The 12,985-nt window shown below is 27.8% G+C and overlaps 1 protein-coding gene across 4 annotated transcripts in view; it reads right to left on the minus strand.

Moving 5' to 3' along the window:
* Positions 1-204: 204 nt before the first annotated feature.
* The window catches only part of LOC100168071 (carbohydrate-responsive element-binding protein), a 25,455-nt gene continuing 12,674 nt past the window's right edge, over positions 205-12,985 (minus strand). For 2 of the 4 annotated variants that reach the window (XM_029491598.1, XM_008184310.3), the window contains 9 exons: positions 9,452-9,553; positions 3,897-4,495; positions 3,712-3,829; positions 3,412-3,640; positions 2,910-3,333; positions 2,559-2,848; positions 2,349-2,472; positions 1,315-1,444; positions 206-410 (listed from right to left, as the gene is read on the minus strand). In XM_029491598.1, the coding sequence (XP_029347458.1) occupies positions 277-410; positions 1,315-1,444; positions 2,349-2,472; positions 2,559-2,848; positions 2,910-3,333; positions 3,412-3,640; positions 3,712-3,829; positions 3,897-4,495; positions 9,452-9,553 (2,150 nt within the window). In that variant the 3' untranslated portion in view covers positions 206-276. Of the gene's footprint in view, positions 411-1,314; positions 1,445-2,348; positions 2,473-2,558; positions 2,849-2,909; positions 3,334-3,411; positions 3,641-3,711; positions 3,830-3,896; positions 4,496-9,451; positions 9,554-12,985 lie in introns of all 4 variants that reach the window. The other 2 variants (XM_008184309.3, XM_001950196.5) reach the window with 2 other exon arrangements.

A 12,985-nucleotide genomic window follows, 5' to 3' on the forward strand; every position in this document is an offset into this window, starting at 1 on the left:
TTTTAAGAAATATAATATTTTTCTATAAGATACAAAAAATATTTTATGTACTTATCACAGAAAAAGGAATCTGTATTTTCATAAATAGTTATACAATATATAAGATTCATTTAAATAACTAATCAACAAATTAAGCCTTAAAAGTTACAAACATAAATATATATATATATGTTAAAAATTAACAATGTTAAACATATAACAAAAACATAAACAATTATATAATAATTAAAGAAATAAAAATGGCACATACAATTTTAATGATTATATTATTTACTTTTAATTTCGGTTTCCTTGTGATTGATGTTTCGTTTGACTTTTTTGAATGATGTTATTTATTTCTTCAGGCAGATTACTAGGATCTGACAGTATTTCTGTGGAAGTGCACAGATTTCGCAATGCGTTCAAAGCAACTAAAAATATACTATTGTTGTTACTCTATATTATATTATATTAATATATTCATGCTGGGTTGCATGAACAATTACCAACATTTAATGAATTAATAGTGAGCTTAAACATGATTTTGGCTTATAAGATCAATTTAATTTCCATACAACCCATCATAAATATAACGGTTTTTTTTAAATATGCGCTAAATTTGCCTTAAATAGGTAAATGTTAAATATTAAATTATGCTCAACAAGTTAAAAAATAAAATTTATTCCAACTGTAAATATGTACAAAAATATCTTCAAATTATTAAAAGAAGATGAACAAAGAAAAAAGAAAAAAATCCTCAAATTTATCAGCCTATATATGCAGGTATTGTTGGTGGCCATGAAAGAAACATTTAAGAGGACATGGTACCTGCTGTGTTGTGAATTGACCTATTATCAAATTTTTTGGTAAGAATATTATCCGTGTTCTCTCGTTGGTTTTTTACGATATTTTAATTTTTAAGTGAATTATGAGCATTTTCAAATATTAATATTTTACTTGCTCATAACTCACTCAATTATAAATTGAAATATCGTAAAAAACCAACATACTATAACATTAATAAATAAATTAATAACATTAATACTATTCGTAAAAGTGTAATAATAGGTCAATTCACTCTAATATCAAAAATGACAGCACACTATGATAATGGGGAACGACAATTTGGTATACCAATGTAAAATATCAAATGTACCTAATCTCTCTCATTGAACTATTTTTTTTTTTTTTTTAATGTTGATGATATTATCAAAACCATCAACAAGGTTTTTTATACCACAATCAACAACTATTATCTATGCACAACATTTTAGTATGAAACACAAGAATAATGGTTAATTTTCTAGATATTATTATTAAAACATTAACACTCACTTGGTCTGAGATCACCCAGTGTACAGTGTTGTTCTACCCATTGAAGAGTTGTACGGTACATTTCATCATAACTTGATGTAGACACACTAGAGTTAAACGAATTTAATAGTGGTTCTGCAATTAAACTCAGCTAAATATTATGAATTTAAGAAATTAAATACAAATTGGATGAACTTTTTAACATAATTGCATGACAAACAAAATGTATATGAAGTATATTATATACCTATTGTTTATATTATAAGAGTTAATTGTTTTTGCTTTAGGTTAAAAAATTATGGTTTTTGAAAAAAATAATATTTATAAATACAAATAAGCGAGTTAAAAAACTTTAAAAATATAAAATATATTGTTGTTAAAACTATTTATAAAAGTTAATATAGTAAAATAAATAGACATTATTTTATTAAATCAAATCATTGATTTTATAATATATAGATAAACCATCCTATTGTTAATATTGGAAGTTACTAATTGCTATCTGCCGCTAGGTTTGCTGTATCCGTTTACATTGCAATTAATGCAAACAGTTACAGCGAATCTATACTCTGTACCATCTAAGAGTGAACCGCCGAACAGTGCCTGACCCCCCCATGCGATGGATATGCGTTCTGTGATTGGCGGATAGTCATCGTCAGCCCATGTTAAAACTCTCACCGATGTCCGGTTGTAATGGGAATGCACGGAAAAAACATGTTTTGGTCAGCCGAGTGGTACACTCTTAGATACAACACAGTATAGTGGCTGACAGCAATAAATTAGTAGCTTCCAATATTAACAATAGGATGGCTTATCTGTATAATGTATATTATTATAAAATCAATAATCAAATGTATAAATGAGAATATTATTTAATGTACCTTTATCATAATTTATAGTAAACAACTATTATTTAAATTCACGTGAACAAATTTTGTTATTTAGTTTTTAAATACCTTTAGGATATTAGTTATTATATATAACTTTTATTAATTAGTAAAAAAATTATAGGCCAGAACTTGCATTAACCTTAGTTAAAACTATGTCAAGGATACAATATAAAATTTCCAATTCTCTTGAGTTCTTTTTTTAACATATTCATCGAACATTTCTTTCATTTTAGTTGTTCGTTGTCTAGAAAATGGGGCTCCTGTAGCAGGTAACATTGCTTGACAATTACTGTAAAACCAAATTTAAATTAATTTTTAAATGCAATTAAAGAATTATTGATGGTAAATTTAAAAATAATAAATATATTTACCAACCTTATGGCTAGATTAAGAGATTCAACTTGTTGTTGCAAATTTTGCCTCTCTTCATATAACCGTGCTCGTTCTGATCTTAGCTGGAGTATGTAATCAGCTCCTTTTTGTAACATTGCAGCTTTACTCATTTTTGTGTTTGGATTTTGATTGATTTGTGGTATTAACATATTCAACATATCAAATCCATTCTTAATGTTGCACCTCCGCTTTTGTTCTGCATTTATATGACAAACTCTCCTATGCTCCTGCACATATTTTAACCTAGGCCTTAAGCTCATGAGCAGTTCACACTAATATTTATTTAAATTACTAAACTAACTTGATCTAAGACAAATCAGTGTGTTATATTACCTTATATGGAGTTCTTGATGGACCAGGGATCATGACATGTGTTGGCATTGACATCGAACCATTCCTTTGTGACAAATTCACTGACTCATTAGATTGATTTGGAGAGTGAGTTTTTTGACAGAGATCTGTACTACATGCCATAGGTGATGTTACAGATTGAGGAATTGGAGTATTTAAGGGTTGACTATAGTTATTTGTAGGTGAAGGTTGATTGCTCGTGGGCGATGGTTTATCCATAACCGAGACAGAGTGATTGACATACTCTTGAGGTTGTGGGAGCCTGTAGGTTGAGTAACCTTGGGTGTTTCCGTGTGGTATATCAAATCTAGGTTGAATTTGCGGAAGTTGATGAATACCACCTGGTGTTCCAACTGCATCAATTAGTCCACGAGTATTAGGTGTTAAATTATATACATTACAGTCACTAAGAATATCAAAAAATATATATAAATATATAGATAAAATATATTTAAATCATACTTTATGCACAATATTACAATACCTTTGATTCATAAAGACAGGACTTGGTTTTCGATAAACAAGATGATCAGTGTACGAAGTCAAAACGTGATCAGGTGTTCTTGCTCTTCTTTGTATTAATTGATATGGGATCTGTGGAACTTGTGGAACCTGTGGTACTTGCTGGTATGTTTGATAAGATCCATTTGTATTTCGAAACTTGGCCATGTTGGTAGAAACTACAGTTGAACTTGGTGTTGAAAACATATTGTCTAACAAAAATATTATTATTTTTATATAAAATTATATTAGAAAATATAATATTATTTAAATAAAAATGTACTCGATGAGAGAAGCTGAGCAAGTAGAACACTTTGGCTGTTATCATTTGAAGGATTTATACTCGATTGCATAACTTTTTGCTTTGGCTGAGCTTGTCTACCGCGTTGCCTCTGTCTGATCTACAATATATACAAAGGCATAATCAAATTATAAATGTTTAATCACGGGTTATAAATTAATTATTACTTTTGGTGTAACAAAGTGATCTTGTGTGTTTCTCACAATTGGAGGGAACTTGTTATACGTTTGTACTTGTGGAGTTCTATTTTTAAAATCATTACTTGATGACCCATTGCCATAATTCATCACGGACGTATTATTTGCAGATATATTTTGATGTTGATTATAACTATTGGAGTTTAACACCGGTTCATGGCTAATATTGGAATTATTGAATTCAAACGAATATACAGACGGTGGAGGTGGTATCTGCATTTCGTTGTGATGAGGTTGTGCAGCTCCCGTGGGAATATTGTTATATGAGAGATTATTGGATTGGTAACTACCATTTGAAGATTGATGAAACATTGTAGGAAAATTAGATTGATAGTTTTCTCCAGTTGAATAACTATTAGCGTGCAATGGACATGATGAATCGGTAGTTTCTTGTCGCATATTTGTCATTTTAAGTTGGTTCAGTTCTGAATGTAAAGACAATGAATGTTGATTTGTCTGATAACAAGTGTTTACATTTCCATAAGGCTGACTGTATAAATTGTTGGAAGATTCTGTTGACATATGACATTCTTCTGGTACCGGTGGTAACTTAGGAGGACTAAATAGATCTAAAAATGAATAATTTACAAAAAATTATATTATGATTTTAAAATGATTTTAATAGAGAGGATAGTAACATGATCATAGGCGCAACCTTTTGTGGTGAGAAGAGGTGCTTAGCACCCTCAGTTTTGAAATTAGTACCCTCATAATAATAGCCATTAGTGGTTAATCATTAATTAGTACTAAATTTGTTATTAAGATTATTGAAGCTACTGTTAAATTTGATTATTGTATTGTGGGTGGTGGTAAAATTGCTTATCGTGTAATGCATAATCATAATACTAGACTAACTGAAAAAAAAATAGGAAGCTTTAATAACCCCAGTTTTATCAATGAAATGCACTTCTGAACATGAAGAAACCAGTGGCGTGGCGAACGGTAATTTCAGAGGCTGAGGCCTCTGAAATTTTTCTTAAATAGAGGGGTGGGTGGTAGCCAGTGGGTCCTCTAGTAAATTTAATATGATATTCTCAATAGGTAGTCAATAACGATCTGAAATATAACTTGTTATATTACATTATTATGCATAACTACTTGGGATATTTGTAACTGGCCTCTGGAAAATTTTTAGTTCGCCACGCCACTGGAAGAAACTATTAAGTTGTTAAAATGTAGGTGTTTCAGCAAAATACCAAGCGACCAATTGATTATATTTTATTATACTAATAATAAATTACATATTTAAATAAAGGATTCATATTTATAGAATATAATAGAAGTTAGAAGTACCTAATTTTAATTTATAATAAGAATATATAAAATGTATTACACCTCTTTTCTATGTCTATGGATCAACATTACAATATTCAATCATAAATCTTTTTAATAAACAGCAATATATTATAAACTTTAATTAAAAAATTAAAATGTGGTAATTTTGGAGTTTTATGTTTTATTATCATAGAAACGATTAAAAAATCTATCAAAGGTTAGGTTAAATTTTAACAATTTTAATTTATCTCCTTTAAAATTAGGTAAATATTATCTAACTCGCAAAATTCTTTATCAAGCCTCTTTGTATTAAACAAAAACTAATTTTCAGAGATTTTATATTACACCCATATTATTAATTTTAGTGGAACTACTTGCATCAAACAAGACCAATAATAATAATTTAATTTGTTTTTCACTCATACTCAACAGTTTAAATACTTTGTTAATCATAACTCATAAGTATGTATTTGATTAGGTACATAGTAATTAGGAATCTCCTAAACATATTAAAAAATTAAATTATTTAATAATGTTTTTCATGAAATAAGTCAGTAAATGGTTCAAATTAAATTATTTAACTGACTGATAATTTTACTGACTATTAACAAAGATTAAAACATTTAGAATATATATTTTAAGTGTGCAAAAGAATAACAAAAAATTATCTCTTTCGCAATAGGTCAATATCTAACATCCATATTTAAATTAAGTTATTACTTGTAAATTTATTAATAATAAATAATTTACAAACATCTTAAAATATATAATTGAAAATTGAACAATCTTTAATTTATTTTTTAATACTCTACTGTCTTGTTCAAATTAAAAAAAGAGATATACATGCACGTATTAATGATATATCTCTTAATGAGGAATAGATACTTATATTTTATCTTTTTTTTTTACTTCACAGTTAAATAGTTCTAGATTAATAAATAATTTTAAATTCTGAGCGATAAATGTATTAATTTAACATTGTACTTTATTTTTGTGTCTGGAGACAACATTTTTAGTAGAACTAACAGATCATATATAGCATTAACATCGAAGGAAGATTTCTAGTAGGATATCGGTTTAGCTTAGTACTTTGGTGAGCCAAAAGCATAAACCTATAACTAGTGGACAGCGCTTAGAGAGAGGTCAGGGGTACGATATAGAGTGAGTGAGAAAAGAAACAGAGTAGTAACATTTATACAGTTATACAGGCTCCTTCACTAATTTGTGATCCTTCTCTCTGTTATATGGTTATATGATCACCTAGCATTGAAGGCAGAGCGGAGTGGAATGTGCTGTCCATTAGTTTATAGGTGTATAGTCAAAAGTATAAATTTCTTAGTAATTGTTTGGTTATGCCTTTTCCGCTCAGAATAATTTTTCTTAGCATAATAATTTATCATTGAATTTAAATTTAACACATCCATCACTGTGACTAGATACACTCGAACCCAAGTATACAACAGAGCGGGGTCAGTCACCTACATGACGGATATTTATACTCTTCCCTCCCTCCTTACCATGCAAACAAAGTTTTAACTGTATAATAACTAAGCTAAATAAATAGGTACTATTATTAAAGTATTTGTATTGTGAATAAAAGTAAATTAATAAATTTAAATAGTAAATTTTTGATTATTTCTTAAATTTATATAATAAGAACTTTTGAAAATACCTTTTTTTTCAACACACTTTATCACAATAATAAACCATTTTAAAAACTTGAACATTTTCGAAATTAAAGTTTATAAAATATTTATGTAAAGATGGTATAGGTATAGGACTGCAGTTTCAATGAGGTTGTATAAAATGATTTAAATTTTCAAAATTTTTAATATACATACCCATTGCGGCATTGCCTATAATTTATAAATAGTCTATGTATTGAAATATATGTTTATAAAATAAATTAATTGTTCAAAGTTTTTAATATTATTATTTTATGAATTTCAACCAAAATCAATAAAAACAGATATTCTAAACATTTTTTTGTAGATTTTTAAAATTTTCTGGAAAATTACTGAAAAATTCAAAAATGATCGCTCTAAAGTACCATCTGCGTCAAATTTCCAATCTATAGAGGATCTTTATAGACAATACTTTTGAAGCACTCTTTTAACGGAAAAAAGTGGTGACAAAACTAAAAAAAAAATAAAAATAAACTACATTTAATTATAAAACCAATAGAATCTGCTACATTCAAAATCTAAAAATCATTTTTTTTCATACTAAGGTGATTAATAAAATGTATTGATTAAATTTCCATATGGTTGTTTTAATATAAGATAAACTACCTACACTACCCACCTTTTTTAATTAAGCAATGTTTACATAATATGTTATGTCTTACATCAGCGGCGTAGCCAAGATTATGAAATGGGTGAAGGGGGGGGTTTAAACACACAAACTCCCCTGGCTATGCCACTGTTTCACATTGTCAACAGTTTAGTTTATTGAACATTAGGTATACCTGTTGTAATTTTTTTTAAATTAATATTAATTTACTCTTGTTTTAAGTTTCCATTCATGAAGATGTATTACTTAAATGTATTTATTCCGTATTAATAATGAAAATTATAGTAAATTATTCTCTGTTATTGTAAAAATTATCAAATTTAACTGTAATAATACTATCTAACCTCACAAGAGTTTTTTCGATGTTTCAATTTTGTAATTTTGAAATAAATTATGGAGTATTTTAAAAATAAATGTAACCACAACATTTTTTATAATACCATTGCTTCAAAATTAAAAAAAATCTTGCATGGGGTCCTAAATAATATTTTTACCTATAAATATGTTAATAGGTTAATTCAACAAGAATAATGACAATACAACAATAATACATTGTTTTTACATTTAAGGTCACCAGGTTAGTCAAATAGAACACATTCTCTATAAATTATTTTCCAATATTAAACAACCAGTGTATAACTAATTATGTAATATTTTAGATGTTTTCCTAACCATCATTAATAAAAGAAGATAAATATTAATAAAAAATCAGTTCACCCAAATTATATGACTAAATTGTTGTGCATGTCAACAATTTTTTTCTTAGGTGTTAAATACTGATACTGTTTAAAGGGTTAACATTTAACTGTTAAATTATGTTTATTTTGTTAATATATTTATCAATTATGATTAACAAAAAAATATTTAAATTGTTGTCTGTGTACTGCATATGGTAAGTAATTTTTAATATTTTTCAGTAATAATTTACAATTTTATGTCCTCTAATTTTTTATTCACCATAGGTCCTAACTCCTAATAATGGCCCTGGGTTCCATGTATATATTTGAACATAATTTATACTTTAATAACGTAGATGTTGTCATGTTGATATTATGATGATGTTCATCATAAAACTATTTGTAAATTATTAATTACTTATTATTTTCATCAAACATTGAAAATAAATTTTTAATGTGAAAAAAACACAATTAGTTTTATCATACATATAGTGTAATATAATAATATTGTATTATTGTAGTAATATCATTTCACTTGTTAAATTGACCTATCATCAAATTAAAAGCACAGGATATTATCCAGGGCCTCAGTAGGATTTTTATATTTTATTAGGGCCCTAGATAACATTCTAACATTTACATTTAAATTGTATAATAGATCAATGACAATTAACTCTAATAATAAAAATAACAAAGTAAAATTGATTCTTCTCAATGTGAACTTGCTATAATATTCTGTGCTAGTAAGAATGAGGCAGTCCATGTGCACGCAGTCCTTTTTATATTATGAAAAACATTAGATATTAATAATGATGCAATAATTCTTACTATTGAGTTGTGTAAATAAAATTTAATACTAGCTAGCATATTAAAATGTGAAATAAACTTGTTTCATTTATCTTTTATATTTAATATAAAATTATAATAATTTATTGAATCATACTACTAGTCAGATTATGAGAAATTATGATAGGTTGTAACTTGTAACCTCACCTGTAAGTTAACAATAATGTTGCTAAAAATAATGTATTACCTACGATTAAAATAATTTATATATATTTGTACGTTATTTTCGTCTATTATAATATTATATAAACGTAATATAATATAACATTAGTATCGTTAAAACAAGCCTAAAGGTCGTGAAAACGTGTGAACACGTTAGTATAAATATCCTATAAAGTTTATATGATATGACTATTATGTATATGTACCAATGTACCATACATACAAATATTATTTATTATTATTATATCATAAACATAGTATTGTTGTAGGTACCTTGCAAAGGTTCTATGGTATCCATGAATTCATCTAAATTTGGCTGTAGCTGTCCTAAACTCGGTTGTATAAAATCGGCAATGTTAGTCGTCGTCGATTTGTCTAAAAACAGAAAAAAAAAATTTTTTATCAAAATAAGTAAAAATAGAACGTACACAAAAAAAAAAAAATCATCGACTTGTTTATAATTAAATCGATTTACCCCCACCCTGAAATCACTCAATGGTTAAAATAAATCAATCGTTAACTTACGTCAAAAAATTGTATTACAATTTTGTATATTACAGCGCGGACGTCACACCGACAACTTTTTACAATGATGTTATAAATTATAAATAATATAAATACGTATTATACATTAATATAAGTGCACACTGCATGTTATAAGGGGCATTATGTATAAATATATAAATACGAACGCGCGCGTAGCCAATAAATCGATCGATGTAATTAAATAATAATAATACATCGGAGAGGAGTTCTGGGCGTGTGTAAATATAATATCAAACGTTCGATTTCAATACTGGCGTTACTGGTTGGTGATAACGGATTTACTGCCACCGAGTTAGACCTCTTTAAAAATACCATATTTTAATTTTTAAAGACTATAATCTTATCACAACAAGACCGTATTATAATAATAATAATAATAATTTCGATAAAGCCGTGAGCAGTGTATTTTGAGATATATTTTTCTTCTTCGAAACACACATACGACCGTCATTATAATTAAATGTATAATATTATAAATTTAATATAGTATACACTGTACTAATATTATAATATTAATATACTATGCGCGTACAGCATATTACATTAAAATGTATAGTGTGCCAGTACAGCTTAATAAGGTTAATAATTCACAAATATAACAAATCATTCCGTTTCATTTTATTTAAAAAAAAAACCACTAACAATTGTTCGCTACAATATAATGTAGCACATATTGCAATATTTGTTGGCACTAGCAACAATAATCTCAACACCAGATTAACCAGAAAAAAGATAAATGTTCCTAAAATAATAGTCTTGTCGGTATGCGCGATGCGCCTCTTTGTTAAAAACGTATGCGGTTGTGTCATTTATTATATTTATTATTAAATTCATATAACATGGGTTGTATTTTATTCGCAATTTGTTCCCGGGTTTGATCGGTCTGCAATCAAAAACAAGCACTTTGGAGTAAAACTAAAGGAACATGGGCTGAATTCTGGGCACGATGTAATTTAAAATTAATATCAAACGTGTACATTATAGTACTATAAGAACGCGCGAACACGACGAACGCATAAAAGACACGTGTTGGCGCAACGAAATATTTAATGTAAATATTTCGATACATTATATACAACTTATAGCAATAATAATATACATACGTACGTTTTGTATACATAAAACTTGACGTTGGCATATTGGACTATAACCTACAAGCTGATTAGGAAAATCTCGAATGGCGAGAAATAGCGCAACTAGGAGGTTTACAAGTGTTATTAAAAACGATATAATATACGGAACAGTATCAATTTGTTCGGTTATGATATTATTATGGCGATGGCATAAAACGATGGTATTAAGTTCTTTGGGAAGGCCGAGTGAGGAGCGGAGCTTCTCGTAATCTAATCAACGAATATATGTTTTTCGAACGATAAACACTTTAATTGGTTTTTCAAGTAGTATTTGGGACATACTGGTAAGCCGATAAGAACAATTAAATAAGTAAATAATATCTAATTATAAATTATTACTGTAATTTAGACAGTGATTCTTAGTAGTCAGTGAATTTAATACATTAATTCCAAGTCTTGCATATAGTCGCATTCGTATAGATATTATACATTTAAACATAATACAATACAAAGTAGTATCAAGTGAAAAACACAAACATTGTATAATGGCCCATGTAGATATTATTATGTGTTTAGTAAATGACGTGTGTTGTGAAATCTCAAATTAGTAATTACCAAAGAGAAAACCTCTCAATAATATTTGCCTACTTATTGATAAAATTATTATCCGAATCAATAAAACAAAATGAAAGTTAAATAACATTTTCTAAAAAATATTTAAAAAAAGTTAAATATATGCTTTTTACATGTCGTAATTTTGGGGGGCAGGGTGGACATTTGCTCCCCCTTGTCATAGCGGGCCGCTGTCGGGCCGTGTATGGTCCTTCGTATAGTAGCTAATAGGTAATATAATATTTAAGTATCCCTCTACATATGTATTAATTGTTAAGTCATTGTTATCTCTCAAAAAAATGGGTTATTTATGCCTACGACACTAACTAGTAAGTATAAAATTATGTCAGAAGGCTATTTGTATTGAGATAAAAATACGATTTTAATGTAATGTAATTGTTAGCGAGCGGTTTTTTTTTTAGTTTTAATATGGGTCAGTCAAAAATGTTGCTCTCCTCTCTCAAAAATTGAAATGACGCCACTGGTCATACTTACAAATTAAAATACATATTCGATAACAATTTTAACAATTTAGTGTCTTTTGATCTCCCGAAATTCGATTTAATATTTTTATTTTTATTGTTCTTAATTAACAAAGGCGACAGTGGCCATTAGTTCCATTTTTTTTTTTTTGTTAAATAAAGTTATATTTAAGAACTTTAAAATCAGTGTGGTAGTGTCCTCGTCAGTCTAATATTATATTAATAATACTATTATAGCCAAGTTAGGTTAATAAATATATATTGCACTTATTAACTGACCTTCGGGTTAAAATATGAGACTACATAAATATACATACTGAACAATATTTTATAATACTATAATACGTAACAGTAACCAGACATTCTCAATGAACAAACACCACAGTCGTCAACTTAATCAATAATAATGGTATTTTAGTATTTATAATAAGGATCCCACATACAAGTTCTCAGCTAAACATAATCACCAAAAATAAATTAAAACTTAATCTTCTAAAAAAAATAAATCTTAGAAAATCATGACGTCATGTACCTTATTTCTACATCATACTATATAGGTAACTATAATAATTATAGTACCAAATAATTTATAGTATTTGATAGTACTATACTCTGTCCAACAAGATAACGCCGATTCTGCACATTGCACATATTAATATATTATGATAAAAAATAACGAAACCCTGACAAAGTGGAACCGGTGGTCGATGGCTGGGCAGTGGCGTATTTACGGGGAGGGGATATGGGGGATAGATCCCCCCCTTGACCTTTGTTTTTGTAAAATTAAGTTTACTTATTTTCTGTATTTTTCAATATGATACTACTTTTAAGTTCTAAGTAGATACCTATATCTGTTTTCTAAATGTTCTAGTCGTGGTCATTTGTCCGCTTTGATATAGGTACTATACGCCACTAGTCGTTGGTGGCATAAATATCGGAAAATAAAAACATATATCTTTATGGTGGTATGGTATACTATATTTTTTGAATTCTCTGCGAATTATTTTTCATGCACGAGTGTTTATAATAAACCCGATAAATAGTCGGTAAATAAATAAAATTACCATGAAGACTGTAGATTTACCATAGGGCAT

This window comes from Acyrthosiphon pisum, chromosome A3 (assembly GCF_005508785.2).
Source record: "Acyrthosiphon pisum isolate AL4f chromosome A3, pea_aphid_22Mar2018_4r6ur, whole genome shotgun sequence".
NCBI classification, from domain to species: Eukaryota; Metazoa; Arthropoda; class Insecta; order Hemiptera; family Aphididae; genus Acyrthosiphon; species Acyrthosiphon pisum.